Source organism: Mirounga leonina, unplaced genomic scaffold (genome assembly GCF_011800145.1).
Source record: "Mirounga leonina isolate KUSES-001 unplaced genomic scaffold, KU_Mleo_1.0 Mir_166, whole genome shotgun sequence".
In the NCBI taxonomy this organism is placed as follows: domain Eukaryota; kingdom Metazoa; phylum Chordata; class Mammalia; order Carnivora; family Phocidae; genus Mirounga; species Mirounga leonina.
This window is the reverse complement of record NW_023270418.1, coordinates 30,299,031-30,313,857: the sequence shown is the minus strand read 5'-3', so window position 1 is coordinate 30,313,857 and position 14,827 is coordinate 30,299,031. Positions and strand designations below refer to the sequence as shown.

At 62.4% G+C, this 14,827-nt stretch overlaps 4 protein-coding genes across 9 annotated transcripts; 1 reads left to right on the top strand and 3 right to left on the bottom strand.

Moving 5' to 3' along the window:
• Positions 1-4,085: 4,085 nt before the first annotated feature.
• Positions 4,086-6,472, top strand: PPP1R14B (protein phosphatase 1 regulatory inhibitor subunit 14B). Its single transcript, XM_035013128.1, is given in 6 exon segments — positions 4,086-4,119; positions 4,122-4,228; positions 4,230-4,511; positions 5,607-5,690; positions 6,008-6,040; positions 6,136-6,472. Coding segments are annotated over 6 exon segments (609 nt in total). The 3' UTR covers positions 6,205-6,472.
• Positions 6,473-6,844: 372 nt separating this feature from the next.
• Positions 6,845-9,616, bottom strand: FKBP2 (FKBP prolyl isomerase 2). Of its 3 annotated transcripts, none has more exons than XM_035013130.1 (6): positions 9,511-9,616; positions 8,087-8,255; positions 7,645-7,757; positions 7,477-7,523; positions 7,081-7,116; positions 6,845-6,990 (listed from the first exon to the last, which is right to left on the bottom strand). In XM_035013130.1, exons 2-6 carry the CDS (start codon positions 8,249-8,251, stop codon positions 6,929-6,931), a joined length of 423 nt encoding a protein of 140 aa, XP_034869021.1. In that variant the 5' UTR covers positions 8,252-8,255; positions 9,511-9,616; the 3' UTR covers positions 6,845-6,928. The 3 variants fall into 3 exon arrangements, with proteins under 3 accessions (XP_034869021.1, XP_034869023.1, XP_034869020.1); XM_035013132.1 differs by lacking the exon at positions 9,511-9,616 and adding an exon at positions 8,981-9,051; XM_035013129.1 differs by lacking the exon at positions 9,511-9,616 and adding an exon at positions 8,429-8,520.
• On the bottom strand, positions 8,486-9,425 carry LOC118015994 (translation initiation factor IF-2). The gene has a single exon (XM_035013127.1). It carries the CDS (start codon positions 9,360-9,362, stop codon positions 8,565-8,567), a length of 798 nt encoding a protein of 265 aa, XP_034869018.1. The 5' UTR covers positions 9,363-9,425; the 3' UTR covers positions 8,486-8,564.
• Positions 9,617-11,475: 1,859 nt separating the features above from the next.
• Positions 11,476-14,805, bottom strand: VEGFB (vascular endothelial growth factor B). 4 transcript variants are annotated; one of them, XM_035013123.1, is made up of 7 exons: positions 14,642-14,805; positions 14,032-14,092; positions 13,535-13,731; positions 13,251-13,324; positions 12,995-13,030; positions 12,507-12,742; positions 11,476-11,919 (listed from the first exon to the last, which is right to left on the bottom strand). In XM_035013123.1, exons 1-6 carry the CDS (start codon positions 14,699-14,701, stop codon positions 12,529-12,531), a joined length of 642 nt encoding a protein of 213 aa, XP_034869014.1. In that variant the 5' UTR covers positions 14,702-14,805; the 3' UTR covers positions 11,476-11,919; positions 12,507-12,528. The 4 variants fall into 4 exon arrangements, with proteins under 4 accessions (XP_034869014.1, XP_034869016.1, XP_034869015.1 ...); XM_035013125.1 differs by having other exon boundaries at positions 12,507-12,641; positions 14,642-14,804; XM_035013124.1 differs by having other exon boundaries at positions 14,032-14,074; positions 14,642-14,804.
• Positions 14,806-14,827: the final 22 nt, after the last annotated feature.

Here is a 14,827-nt window from a genome sequence, read left to right as displayed (position 1 = left end):
GAGGAGGGGCTCTGCGGTGCCTGGCCTACAGCAGGTGCCCTGAAATCGGCGCTCCAGGGATGGGAGGGGGAAGGCGCATGGGCACTGGGATAGGTGGGGGCTGCAGCCCCTCCCGCAGGGCTTGGCTGGGGGGGAGGGCTCCTGCCTGGGGGCCCCTGTGGGAGCCCCCCCAATACAGAGGCAGTAGCAGCAGTAGGTTTAAAGTAGAACTCATCCAGAGGGGCCAGCCAAGTCACCTAGAAACCCAGAAAGAGACTAGAGCTGGTTCTGGGGGAGGAGGGGTCAGCCAAGGAGGAGCGGGCCCTGCAGGCCCGTTCGCCCCAGGCTCTCAGACCCCTAAGGGGAGGCCCTGCCTGGCACCGGCCATCCTCAAAATCCCCACCTTGTGGGACACCAATTCTAACCTAAGGAATCTCCTTGCCTTTGGCAGAGACCCTGTGGGGTGGGATTCCTATTTACACTTGAGGCCCAGAGAGGGGAAGGGACTTGCCCAAGGTCACGCAACTTTGTAGGAGGATTTTAGCCCTCTGACTTGAAGGCTGGCTCATCCTGCCTCCCCTCCTTGCCCTTGAGGAGACAGAGAAAGGGGGGCAGGACGTGTGATCCCCTCATCCTCTCTCAGAGGAAGAGCAGAGCCATACCCTTGAGAGATCCAGAGACCACCGGGTCTCACTGGGCAGAGCCATGCAGGGTGGAGAGTGGCGGCCTCTGCTCCCCCAGGCATGGGTTCAAGTCTACAGCAGAACCCAGCCCCTCCGTGCCTCAGTCACCTTGTCCAGAAGCTGGAGATTGCGGGGGCATGAAAGAAGCAAATGGGTACAAGATGACCCCTAGCTGCAGGCAGCTGGACATATGATGAGTGGCTAGCAGCCTGGGAGGCATCAGGGAGGAAGAGGAAAGGGCACAGATCCGCTCTGGGGCAGAGGGCCTGCCAGCCAATGCCGGGGCTGGCAGGCCAGAGCCAGGGTTCTAGGCCTTGGACAGGGATACTTCAGAGATATGCTGGGCAGCAGCTCCTTGGCAAACAGGATGGGAGCCTGTTTCCTGAGCCTGAGCCTCTCCCTGCCCCCCCCACCCCATGTCTCCCAAGGCCAGGGTAGCCCCTATTAAAGGGCTCCTTCCTCCTCGGACACTTTCTTCCAGGCTTGATAATGGTGATAGGGTTTCTTGACAAGCAGTAATGGTGGAAGGAAGGCAGCCTTTCCACCTCTACCCTCGATTAAGGGAGTGGTCTTGGCCCACGGGACCCTCCCTCTCCAGGGCCTCTGCTTCAAAGACGTGCTGAAAGCAGCCTTAGCTGCACTCTGGTGGAGAGGGGGCTGGGACCTCAGGTGGGGTGGAGCTGGGGAGCCACAGTCTGAGGCCTGGAAGATGAGGCGCGGTGGCGGCCGCATACTCCAGTCCCAGGAGGGTTTAGGCAGGAGAGCAAGGGCTGGGATGTAGGCCCTCAGCACCGAGCTCTCGGCCCCCAGCCACCGGAGCTTGGTAGAATCAGCTCCCTGGAAGAGGCTCAGAGCAGGTAAGCGACTTGCTCACGGCCTCCCAACGTGCTGGGCAGAGGGAGGATTTGAACCCAGTTCTTCCACTCTGAGGGTCTGTGCAGGGCAGCCCAGCCTCCCACAAGGCGGCAGGCCAGCATGATTATGTTCTCAGGGTGGGTGGCCATGGCAAGGGACCGAACGAGCAGAAGCAGTGGGGATGGAAAGTGGGAGTGTCAGGAAGAGGATCCCCAGCTCTTCCCCACCCTGCCCAGAGAACCCCCAGGAGTACCCCAAAATTTGGACATGACAGGAGGCCTTCACACTAGCCCTCAGTGCAGGAGGGATAGGAACGCCGTCACTTGGGCTCACAGTATCGAGGGCTAGGACCTGGATCTTTATGGCCTGTAGGCTCCATTCCCACAGCAAGTTATGATGTATATATCTCCCCTCTTAACTATGAGCACCCCTAAGGCCTGAATCAACGCTGTGGTTCAGGGAGCAGACATGCCCTGGTGGGGTGAGGTGGGGTGTGGTAGGGAATTTGGACTCAGGTAAACTGCTCTTCCCACAGGCCAGGCTGGGAGCCAGGGGCCAGGCCAGGGATGGGGCTCCTGGTGGAAAGAATGGGTCCTGCCTTATCTGCAAGAGCAAGGGTCAGCCCTCCACCAGCTCCCCAGGCTGGCTGACAGGAGGATAAGACCAGGAGAAGGGTGGGAAGGGAGGAGGCATGAGATGCACCCTGAGAGCCTGCCCCCAACCCAGGCCCCTCAGGGAGAAGCCCACCTTGCTGGTCCTGCAACACATACCATTCCCAGCCTCTGCATTCGTTGTCTCTTTCTCCCAGCTACAGGGTAAGCTCAAAGTGCTGGGTTTGAGTTTGGCCGCAGCACCCGCTGTGTGACCTTGGGCTGGTCTCAGCCTGTCTCTGAACCGTGCCTGCTGCAGTGGGATTCTCTGACATCCAGAGAGAAGGTGTCTGTGAGAGACTGGGGCAGAACGGCTTGCTGCCCCTCAGATGCTGAAACTCAGCCTGGGACTGCAGAGGGCGAGCCTGCCGTCCGTGGAAGCATCTCTGAGGGGCTAGACGCCCTTGTTGGGTGCTTTCTAGGGGCGGATGGGGGCGGTGAGTAGAGACTTTGTGTCAGGGGGTCTGGGTTCACAAGCTGACCTCTGTGGTACTGTCATTGACCCTTCCACGTATTTTCTCACTGAATCTTGGCCATGAGCTTCTGAGGAAATGCTAGGCACAGAGAAAGTCATTCATTCTTTCATTCAGGCATGTGTTCAGTCAACAGTTACAAGTCTGACACTGGTGCTGGGAGTTCAGCAAGAATCGGGTCATCTGCTCCATACACGCGGGTCTGAAGCCCAGCCGGTCACTGCACGTTGGGCATCAGCAGTAAACAAGGGCCCCACGGAGCACACAGTCTAGAAGGGAGAGACAGAGATCCCATGAATGAGAGAGACGGAAGATCTCACGGGGTGCCGAAATGAGAAACACGGTCTGTCAGAGAGAGGTGGGCCAGGTAAGGCGCCTGTGAATGCTGAAGGACAGAAGGCGCTGCAGGGCAACGATCCGTGGGAGAGTGAATGAGGTGACCTCAAGCTGGAGCCGACTGTGTGGGACCGACCCGAGGAACGCTTTTTATGGGTCAGCTGTTATCATTTTTATTATCGGGGGTACCGTCTCCCCCATTTCCCAGCCCTTTACTTCTGAGTTCCCTCTTTGTACACATAGAGGTTGCGGGGAGTGGGGGGGCGGGTGGAGGCGCGGCTGGCCGCGCCCTGTCGAAGCCAGCCGAACGAGGGCGCCCCAAACAAGTTCTGCGCTTCCCCGCCCTGGCTCCGCTGAGAGGGAGGGGCGGCCAGGCCCGGCCACACTCCGAGAACTACGTTTCCCATAATTCCGTTCCCCGCCGCCATCTTGGCCGGGGGGCGGTGGCAGCCTAGGGTTTAGCCCCTCGGGCGGTTGAGCCGGTTCCGCTCGCCCCTACCCTGGGCCTCCACCGTGGGGGTTGCGTGTCCTCGCCGAGTAGGGCGTCCGGGGACCTGGGCAGCTCCTGTCCCCTTTCTCCACCCCTCCACCCTTGGGAGCCTGGTCCACGTGTCGGTCTACGCGGAGGAGGCTGCTTGCCCTCCTCTGGCCAAGGACCGGAGGACCCAGACCTGAGGGGCTCCCAAGTCTCCTCTCCAGACCCTCGTCCTGCACATACTGCCCACTCCCCTCCATTCCCAGATGACCCCTGTTTTTGCATCAGTGAGGACAGAACACTAGGATCCCGGCAGGAGCCCAAATCCCGGTACTGGGCGCCTAGAACGCCTGGGTTGAGGCAGAAAGGTTAAAAGGGGTATCAAACAGCCAGGCCCAAACCCCTGACGACTGGACCCTCCCCTATCCCCTGCCCGGGGGCGGGGTGGGAGTGAGGGGCCTGCGGAGGGACTGGCCCTTTAAGGGGGTGTGGTCGGGGGGCGGGGGAAGCGAGCGAGACAGAGAAAGCGGCTTCGGCGGCGGCGGCGGCTCGGGCGGCGGCCGCGGGGGACAAAGGGCGGGCGGATCGGCGGGGAGGGGGCGGGGCGCGGCCAGGCCAGGCCCGGGGGCTCCGCATGCTGCAGCTGCCCCCGGGAGCCCCCGCCGCCGCCCTCGCCGCGGAGCCGCGCGGAGCCGAGCCCGCGAGCTAACCCGAGCCAGCGGCCCGGAGCCAGCCGGCGGGCGTCCCGGAGGTGGCGGCGCAGGGAGGGGCCCGACGCGCGCACGTGGCCCCGGCGGCCGCCATGGCGGACAGCGGCCCCGCGGGGGGCGCGGCGTTGGCGGCCCCGGCCCCCGGGCCGGGCAGTGGTGGCCCAGGGCCCCGCGTCTACTTTCAGAGCCCTCCTGGGGCTGCAGGCGAGGGCCCGGGCGGCGCGGACGACGAGGGCCCAGTGAGGCGCCAAGGGAAGGTCACGGTCAAGTACGACCGCAAGGAGCTACGGAAGCGCCTCAACCTAGAGGAGTGGATCCTGGAGCAGCTCACTCGCCTCTACGACTGCCAGGTGTGTCCCCTACTCTGCGCGCCGACACCCTAAAATAGTGCCCTCGTCGGGCTGCTTGGGAACCCCACCTTGCGCCTGCCTGTCACCCGGAGTCAATGGGCGCTCCGCTTCCGCGCGCTCCCTTCCCTTTCTATACTCCCCGCCCCCAGTGTGTGCTCTTTCTTGTCTGACCTTAAGTTACTCCTGTCTTCTCTCTCGTGACGCCCTCATGTCACTACCCTGGTCAAGCTTGGGGTCTTGTAGAAGCCTCAAGGGATAGCCTGGGCCATGGGCAGGAGGCAGGAGGCTAGCCCGGGCTGGCGGTGGAAGGAGGTCTACCTGGGGCCTCCTAATCTAAACTGGTTAAAAGGCGCAAGTCTGGTGGGATTGTAAAGGGTCTGGGCTGTTCTAATGGGCCAGCCTGCAGCTCCATTTCGGTGTAGGGGCAGGCTAGCTGTCCTCTGGGTTCTGGTTCTCCACCCCATGACTCCTTCCTTGCTCAAATGGTGACTCAGGCCCCCGGGGGGCAGGGTGGAGGAGTGGGCTTGCCCTGTGCTGCCTACCCTAGACCAGCCCTGGAATGCAGCTGGCTCCAGACTGGATAGACGCTTCCTGGGGGGGCACCCCCTCCCTCAGCAAAGCATAGGCTCTTTGTTTCCCCCTTAGCAGGCCTGGGTCCTTCCCACTGACCCCTCACCCTTTACTTCCTCCCCACTCCTGGGAAGCTGTGACAGGTGTTTGGGGGAGGGGGAGGGGCTGTGAGGAGTTGAGACAGCTGGCCCCACCTGTGCGCTGACTGGGGGAGGGGGGGGCCGGGAAGTTGGGGCAACACATCTGCAGGGTTCTCAGCCCAGGGTCCCCCAGCCCTAGCTGTCTGGCCCTGTCTGGCACCCACAGTGCCCAACTGGCAGGGACAGGAAGCTCCCCCCCCTCATTGGGCATTTTGCCTTGGCACAGGCCTGATCTGTTTTCTTCCTCGGACAGCTGCCGCTGTCTGCTGGGTGAGGAAGGCTGGCTCATCCTGCGGTAGGGCAGGGGCCTCAGCCAGAGCCCCTCTCACACCCTCTCCCCCAACTCAGGCCCTTGTCTCTCCCTCCTCCTCCACCCCCACCCCAGGAAGAGGAGATCCCAGAGTTGGAGATTGATGTGGACGAACTCCTGGACATGGAGAGTGATGATACCCGGGCTGCCAGGGTCAAGGTGAGAGAGGGGCTGGGAGACAGCAGGGCCAGGTAGGGGGATCAGGGAAGAGAGGGCTGGAGGCACTGCCCCTTGGGTGAGCAAGGCTCTGGATTTAGGCCTTCTTTGGTTTTAGTCATTCAGCTCTGTGATGATGGTGAGCCTCGGCCTCCGCCTCCGTCAAATGGGGCTAATGGTGCTTGCCTAGCTGTTGAGTGGCTGTGGCATCGCCTGCACCTTGGGGTGGCCCCAGGCCCTTGGAAGTGGGTACAGGTGAACCCTAGGTCGCTGTTCCTTAGAACTCACAGCCATACTTACCCCTCCCCACACCCTCCTAGGAGCTGCTGGTTGACTGTTACAAACCCACTGAGGTAAGTAAGTGGTTTCCCCAGAGGCTGGCGTGAGAGGAGCCTGGGTGTCTGTCATCTTGGAGTCTGGTCTCCCTAATGTCCTCCCTTCTGTTCAGGCCTTCATCTCTGGCCTGCTGGACAAGATCCGGGGCATGCAGAAGCTGAGCACACCCCAGAAGAAGTAAGGGTCCTTGACCCAGGTGAACGGTGGCTCCCACAGGACAATCGCTGCCCCCCGACCTCGTAGCAACAGCAATACCGGGGGGTCCTGCGGCCAGGCCTGGTGCCGTGAGCAGGGCTCCCCGTGCCCCTGGTCCAGGGGCCTCTTCCCTGCCCCCTCAGTTTTCCATTTTTGGGGTTTTTTATTGTTATTAAACTGATGGGACTTTTTGTGTTTTTATATTGACTCTGCGGCGCGGCCCTTTAATAAAGCTAGGATATGCCTTTCGTGCAGCTCACAGGTTCAGCTGGTCTCTTTTAGGGTGGACACACTGCTCTAGAACTGCCATCAGCTCAGCTTCTTCCCAGGTGAGCGCAGGCCTTCCTGAGGGCCATGTAGCCATGGCGATAGCCCAGTGCTGCTCCCAGACCGAGAGCTGGAAGTGGCTGGGGGGCTGGGGGAAGTGGTGGTGCTGCTGGCAGGCCAGGGGCCACCATGCCACCTAGGGCCTGGCCATCGTGATCCCCATGTCACTGAGCCCACGCCCAAGGCTCTCTGCAGCCAAGAAAGAAGAGGGGCGGGTGGTGCCAAGGGAGAGCGTATACAGCCTGAAGCTGTGGGTTCTAAGTCTCTCGGGGCCCACAAACACACACAGGCTCACTTCATGGGCTTTAAGGGTTTTGTTTTTTGTTTTTTTTAAACAGTCTGGTCCCTGATGGGGGCCTCTCCGCTGCCCCTTCCCAGTTTCGCTACAGTTCTGAACGTCGCTCAATTTTGAGCAGCTCCACCTCAAACACGAGGGTTGCACCACCTGCAGGGGAGAAGAGGGGACAGAATGAGAACCAGGACCACGGGGAGATGAGATGGGTGCAGGACCTGGGGGGACAGGAAGGTATATTACCTGGAATCTTTGGGGGAGCTCCCCGCTCTCCGTACCCTGTCAAAGATGCACAAAGAAACAGTGAGCTGTAGTCAGGCAAAGGGAGAGGTGTGCCGCAGACATCCAGGCTGAAGCCAGGCCTCTGCCCATCTCAGCAAGAAAGCCAGAAATGGAGAAGGTGTAATGGAGACGGGAAGGGGCTACAAAAGGTCTGGTAGAGGGCAGAGGGTGGGCATCAGAATCAAGTGTCCCAGGGGTCTTGCCCTGTTCTCGCTGCTGGACTTAGCTAGACTTGGAAGAGGCATGTGCTATAATGAATGGATGGGGTGGAAACCAGTGCAGAGGCTGAACCAGCCTTCACCCTTCCCCAGACACACACCCAAACTCCCCTCTCCAGGCTTAGGAAGGGCCTCTTACCCAACTCTGATGGGATCACCAGCTTCCGTTTTTCTCCTTCACACATCCTGCAGGACAACACATGCTCAGCACATGGCAAGCACCCAGGCTCCCTGCCCCCCACCCCATCCCTGGGGCTTGCCTCCCGCAGTCCACCTCCTCGACCACAGCCATGGCCCCCTGACTCACCCCAGCAGCCCCTGGTCCCAGCCCTTGATGACCTGGCCTGTGCCCAGGGAGAAGACAAAGGGCTGGTTCTGGGGCACGCTGCTGTCAAATTCCGTCCCATCTTCCAGCTTCCCCTGTGGACCATGCGAAGGCCAGTGAAGAGGAGGGTCCACTCTGACGCACCTCCCCACCCAGCTGCTCTCCCCAAGCTGGCTCCCCATTGGCAGCCATAGCCCTAGAAGGGGACAGAGCCTTGGGCAGCTCATAGGACATTGTCACTGCTTGCTGGTGCCAACCTGGGGATCAGGCAGTGAACGGCAGGGTAGAACTATGGAAACTAGTGTAAAAGGGAGAGGGGACTTGCCCAAGGTCACCCACCTTGTAGGCTGAGGGATCGCACTTCCAAGTCCTCTCAGGTCCCCAGAAGCCCCACCCACCCCAAATGCTCCACTCCCTCACCCACCGTGTAGTGCATGTGCAGGACGTCCCCCTTGCGCGATTTGATGGGACAGTGGTCTACCCGCTTCTTGACCCCGATCTGCAGCTTCCGTTTGCCCTCGGCCCCCACAGCAGTGGCCAGGGCGCTCAGGCAGATGGACAGTACTGTCAGGACCCAGCTCAGCCTCATGTCTCTGCGGGGACAGACCCCAACCGACCGACCAACCGACCGGGGGGTAGGGCGGGGAAGGCATGGAATAGGGGCAGGTACCAGGAGAATTCCACCCCCACCGTACCTTGCCTGCCCCTAGGGATCCCCTTGTCCCGGGTCACCGCCCCCTCCCCCGGGCTCCGCGGCCACACTTACCAGTCCAGTGAGAAGGGGGCTTGCCCGAGGACCCCAGGAGCGGGGGGAGGGGGTCAGGGGAGGCCACAGCAGCCAGGGCCCCGCCCCTTTGCTCTCCCCCAGCCCTTCCTTCCCTCCCGGTCCCCAGCTCCACTCTTCAGTTCCCACCCCTCCCTTTACGCAAAGTCCAGACACTATCTGGCTGCCCAGCAGTTGTCTCGACCGGGCGACCCCATTCACGCCACACCCAGTTGCCCCCCGCCCAGCACACCCACACTTCTGCGGCCGCTGCAGGGGGCCTGCCCCGAGGGACCCATACATCGCCGCTGGGTGGCTCCGGGGAGCCCCGATCCTCCGGAGGCACCCCCCAGGCCGCGCCTGTGCCTCCGCCCGGGGCGCCGCCCCAGCTCTGAGCCCTCGGGGGCCTGCGGGGTACCCAGACTGGCCCCGTGTCGGGTGGCCGCCGAGCCCGCTCCACCCATACCACCTCCCCTGGGGGAGTTCTCGGCCTACCGCGTCCCCAGGCCCGGCCCCCGCGGAGACCGCCCCCGCGTGGACGCCCCGGGCCATTACCTGGGCCTACCCCTTCGCTTGATTCCTTGACCCCACCCTTTAGAGGACGTAGTTCCGCCCCCTGCTCTGGAGCCCCGCCCTCAACAGAACCAGACCCCTCTTCCTGAACGGTAGCCACGCCACTCTCCGGCTGAAGGCCCGCCCCCAGCGCCTGGGCTCCGTCCCCTTCGGTCTCCAAACCCGAGGCTCCGCCTTCCGCCTTTTCCAGCTCCTCCTCCAAGGACCAGGCTCCGCCCCCTACCTGTCCTGGCTCCGCCCCCAGCCCCGGAGCTCCGCCTTCTACCGGAACCAGCTCAGAGGTTCCACCCGTCTCTGTACCACGTCCCGCCCCGACTCCCAGGGCTCCGCCCCGTGAGGCGTGAGAACCCTCCCCCTGCGGCATCCCCAGACAGCTCCGACCCCAACCCCCAATTTCCTCCTAACCTATCCCTCGTTGACACTCGGAGCCCCGGCCCGCTTCTGCCCGGCCTGATCCAGCCTGCCCCCTTGGACCCCGGCTCCCCCCAGCCCGGGCTGTGGCCCCCGCTCACCTCCTCGCCGCGCCCCCGGAGTCAACCCCAGTCGCGCTGCCGCCTCTGCGCAGGCGCGCCACCGTCGCTACCAGGCCGGGCCACGCCGCCCGCCCTCATTGGACTGTGCGAAACCCGCTGCCACACGCCCGCTGGGGCGGCCTTTCCCCCCAGCCCCGCCCCCGCGCCACCACGTGACGACGCGCTACTTCCGGTGGCTGGGTAGTCGATAAGGTTAGGTGAAAGTGACTTCCTAAAGTGCCTTGGGCACTTCCGGTCGAGGTGAAATTAAGGTCAGGCGGACAGGGGTTCCCGGAGGGGGTCTTGAGACGCCATTTTATTTCATCCTCAGGCTCTCCCACAGCGTTCCCGTTTGTCCCTGGGCCTCTTCGGGATCCACAGTGTCCAGTTAGTTGCAGTGGAGAGAGCCTGGGCTTCAGACTTGCGTTTGAATTTGGGGTCTGCCGTTCATTGACTGGCAATGTGACCTTGAGCAAGTTCCTGGGCCTGGTAGGCTCTGGAGTCCCTGTACCGCGGGCTTGGCAACACCCACCTGGCAGGGCCACGGTGGGATTGCGGCCATGAGGTGCTCCCCCAGGCCCTGGCCCAGAGCTAATGCTCTCCCTTTGCTCCGCGCCGGCGTCCAGGCCTGCCTCTACCCGCCGCACACTGACCACTGAGTCATGACGGCAGTGGTCTGGCTGGGCCGGTTCCTCCAACCAGGCTGGTATTTTCAGGTGCCCCAGCACCCAGCAGTGCCCAGTCAACATCTCTCAGCTGAAGTAATGAACTTGTAGTTGGGAGGCCACGAAACCTAAACTGAGTGTTACAGACGGCCAACTGGGGGTCACATCCCCAGATCCATCAGCCTTTCTGAGCCTGTTTCCTCAATTGGAAAAGGAAGATAATCACCAGTGCTGACCTTAGCATTGAGGACTAAGAGAGGGGGTGCATATAAAGCACTGTGCGTATCTAGCACTGAGTGGGCTGGGGAGGGGGCAGCTCTAGGGTCCCCAGCCCTCATCTGTCTCACTTCAGTTGAGCTATGGCATTTTCAGTGACAGCATAGCTGAGAAAAATGATTTGAAATCGGTAATCACAGGAATTGTCTCTTCTGGTTTAACCCCACTCCTGCCTTGGGCCCAACAAGATCACTACCATGCCCTCCAATCTCCCACCTCAGAGGCCTCCATTAGGGTAGCCACTTTGGGTTAATCTCTGCCCCTGAATGTCCTGTCTCAGCAAGGTAAGCATTGGGTCCCCAGGGTTGGCCTTTGGTCTGCCCCTCACTCCCCACTGGAGGCTGCAGGCAGAAGGCTGGGCGCAGAGCTTAGGCTGGGTCAGACAAAAGTCAGAAGAGTCTCAAGCATGGGCTGGTGAGGGGAGCCCAAGGTGAAGGGAGGTGAAGGTGGAGAAAACTGTGTGCTTGGGGGTGAGGGGACCTATCTCCCAAACCAAGCCTTGGGTACTTCCCTTACGCGGAGGCGGGGACAGGGCAGGGGTGTGCCTTCAGAGTTAAGCTAGAGGAAGTAGCTTACATATAGAGTGCTGCCCGCCACAGAAGATGGGTTTTTCTATCAAGTGAAGACATAGTGACTTTCCTGGAGCCCAAGGGCCGGGGCCATAGCGCTCATCCATTCCCTCTGTGTACACATGTGGAAGCTGAAGCTCAGAGAGGGGGCAGTGACAACCAAGATCATTCAGCAGATCTGGGTCCCACCTCAAGCTCACTGGCCACAGCAGGCCATCTCTTTCCAGAAAGGAGCCTTTGTGATGAGCAGGGGGGACAGGGCCTGGATGTGACAACAGGACTGTTAAGAAGACACAGTTCCGGCTCTGTCCATGACGTGGTAGGGGACCTCGGGCCTTGTTTCCTCCACAGATACAATGAAGGAGTAAGACCAGCTCTGGCTCGAGGAGGCACTGTGACGCAGAATGCCTGAATCCCCCAGCCAGGACAGGTGACAAACAGTGACACAGGCAGGGACAGCTCCTTCCATCTCTTTTATCAGGGTCGGGGGTTCACAGTTCTCACACCGAAGCCCAACTCCCAGTATGTGTGGAGGATCGGTGTCTTCTTAGGGAGGCGACAGAGAAGCCAGCTGTAAGACGCTCACTTGTACATGGTGGGTGAAAACGGAGATGGGACCCCTTCTCTCCCGGGTTAGTCCGCGACCCCTGGTGCTGCCTAACATCTCCTCGTCCAGCTGCCCACCCTGTTGGGTGGCAGCCTTGGAGAGACCCGGGACAGCTGGGAAGTCCTCTGAGAGGCCCAGGTCCTGGAGCAGCTTCTGCCCAGGCGGAGATCTTGGGACTGGGCTCTTCTCAACATGTCCCGCTCTGGGGTGGGGGTGGGGGGGGCGCGGCCTGTGAGGCAAGTGGCCCTACTGAGTCTGAAAAGCAACGTGTCACCTTCGCAGCTTCCGGCACCTGAGGAAGGAAGGAAGGGGTCTGGTCATGTGGGCACGGCTCAGCCCGTGCTCCTCTAGATTCACCCCTTTGTTACCTTCTGTGAACCCCATTCTCTCCTACCACTCCTGGCCCACGTGATGCCACCCCATGGCCTCGCTGTGGAAGGGAGGAGGGGTGAGAAGCACCTTGGACAAGGGTGGACAAGGATTCCATGGTGTCCCTTGGCCTCTCCCAGAGCCCCCAAGGTGGGACAGATGTCTCCCACAGGAGCCTTTAGGAAGGCCCAGAGCTTCACAAACTGGAGAGCCGTCTCTCTCATCTTGACTGCAGGCAGATGTTACCTTTGGGGCCTCTGTGACCTCTCAGGGACCCATGTCGGGTGCCCCTGACCTCAGCCCTTGACCTCCTCTGCGGGCATCATGTATCCTCAAGCCCGACTCCCACATGAGAATGTGAACTCTGTTTACACTGATCCTGGTGGCTGCCTGGTAAATATTTGTTCGGCACATTCGGCAGCTTCCCCTTCCCTGACAGGCTCACCCCGGACCCGCTCCCGGAGCCCCGAGGCCTTCCCAAACAGATGCCGCCCGCCCGCAGCTCCTCACCGGCAGGTGTCTGGGTTGAGCTCTAGGCCCCGCCCTTGGCAACGGAGGAAGCTGCGGCGTCGGCAGCGACAGCGACAGGTCCTGGGGTCAGGGCGCTGGCGGCGCTGGGTGCAGCGTGGGCAGAGGGGCCTGGGGCTGGAGTGGGATGGGTGATGTCAGCTGGGGAGGGTGCTCCGGGGGCAGGGTCCCAGCCCGGAACGGAGCGGGGCTGGGGGCGGTGGTGGGGAGTGGAAGCCCTAGGAGGAGAAGCAACATGTCTGGGGCGGGAAAGGAAAGTCTTCCCAGGAGCTGGGGTTGGGCCAGAGCGCACAGACTCGGGGAGCAGAGGAAAAGGGGACAGGGGGACACAGTGGGAGGAGAAAGAGGGGACGGGACTGCAGCTTCCTGACACACTCACACCCCCACCCCCTCCGCCCCATCCACACGTTACATCCTGGCTGCTGGGCCTGGGCTCCAACCCCATTTCAGCAAGAGCCCAAGAGACTCACCTGTCCGGCTTCAGAGCACCCTCTCTCTTTTTTGGTCTGAAAAGTAAGAGAGACAGACAGACACAAGGAGGAGGAAGAGGATCAGAAAAGCCAAACCTCCTACTGTCTTACCCCAGATCCCAGGCCTACCCCAGTGCGAGTCTTGGCAATCTTGTCCCCACTGTGGTGTGCCACCATGCCCGGCGCCGCCCCCTGGCCCCCCGCCCCCGCTGGAGCCTGGTCTCTGTGAGCTCAGAAGCGGGGGTCTGGCTGGCACCTGCATTCACACTGGCTGTGTTCTTCCAGGGACATCTCGCCCAGCTGACTGCTCGGGTAACGGATCATGAGGATCTGTATTCCAGAGATGGAGGAGAGACAATGAGAGAGAGAGAGAGGGAGAGGCGGGGGGGTGGGGGTGGGGGCGGAGAATCTCCATGGGCTGGAGGGAGAACCGCTCGCCCACCAGCCAAGGCTCTGGCCACTGCCCCCACGCCCCCAGTCCCACCGCCCCCAGAGCCCCAGCATCCACGCCAGCTGGGCACACCCCACCTGCCCCGGCACCTGCATTCGGACTTGGTGCTGCCCGGTGGGCACGCACTCCAGGCCGTCGTCAGGGCAGCAGCCCCCGCAGCGCTGCACCGTCACGCAGCTGGGTACCAGTTGCTTGGCCACGGTGCCCATGAGCTCCACAGTCAGGGGCACCACCACCTCCCGGGGCTGGCAGGTGGCACGGGTATAGACATCTATCCATGACACCACTGGGGGCAGATGCACAAGGGTTAAGTCCCCCCTGGGTTTCCTGCAGCTCCTCCCTGGTTCCCCTGTCCCCCCACCGCTGTTCTCCCTAATTCCTGTGTCGCAGCCACCCTCCACTAGCCGTCTCTCTGCCCTCACAACCTGCCTTCCCCTGCCCAGGAACCCAGGAACCCCACTGCCTCGATTTCCTCTTCTGCGAAATGGGCAGAATAAGAGTTCGAGTCTTGGAGAGTGGCTGGGATTACACAAGGTGACGGGCAAACCTCCTCAGTGTTGGTTAGCGCAGTTATTGTTACTATTACCTTTCTTCTGGTGGCCGAGGGCATCAGGCTGGGACACGGGGCCCTGTAGGAGAGAAGGGACCTGGACCCAAGGTGCATTCAAGGAAGGGCTCGACCTGTCGCTGTCCCTGGGTCTCTGCCCTGGCCGTCAAAAGGCTTCAACTCCTCTATGACATTTTTCCGGATTGCTCTGCTCCTGGGGTCACTCTAGCTTTACCTGTCCTCTCCTGGCCACGGGAGACCTGCCCCAGCCACGAGAGTGGCGGCGTTGGTGGCGTCCAATCTCTAAGCCTGGGGGCCCGGCTGATTCGGACGCCGCAGGTCAGGAGGGGACACGGTGGGCGCCGAACCAAGTCCTGCGGGCACCAAGCGGCTCCGCCCCCGGCCAAACCCAGGGGACGGGGTGGGGCAGGGGAGTGGCCCGGGGCTGGGCTGGCGGGCTGGCGGGCTGGCGGGCTGGCGGGCAGACGCGGAGGGACTCCTCCCGGGGGATGCCCTGGCCGGATCCCCGCCACGCCCCGGTCCGCAGCCCGACCCCGCGGATCCCCGAGGCAGAGGCCGCTCCGCGACTCCCCACTTCCGCCAACCTTGAGAGAGGGCACGGCGGGCGGGATGTCGGGGACGCACGTACCTGGGCGGGGGCCAGCTGCAGGAGCGCGGCGAGCAGCAGGCGGCGGAGCAGGGGGCTCATGGTGCCCGCGGGGGCCGCGCGCCGGGGGCGCCTGCATCGCCCTAGCCCGGTGGCGCGGGGGGCGGCGGCAGCCAGAGCCCCATGGCGCGGGCCCGGGCGCGGCGGGCGGGGGCCGGGCGCGGGGGG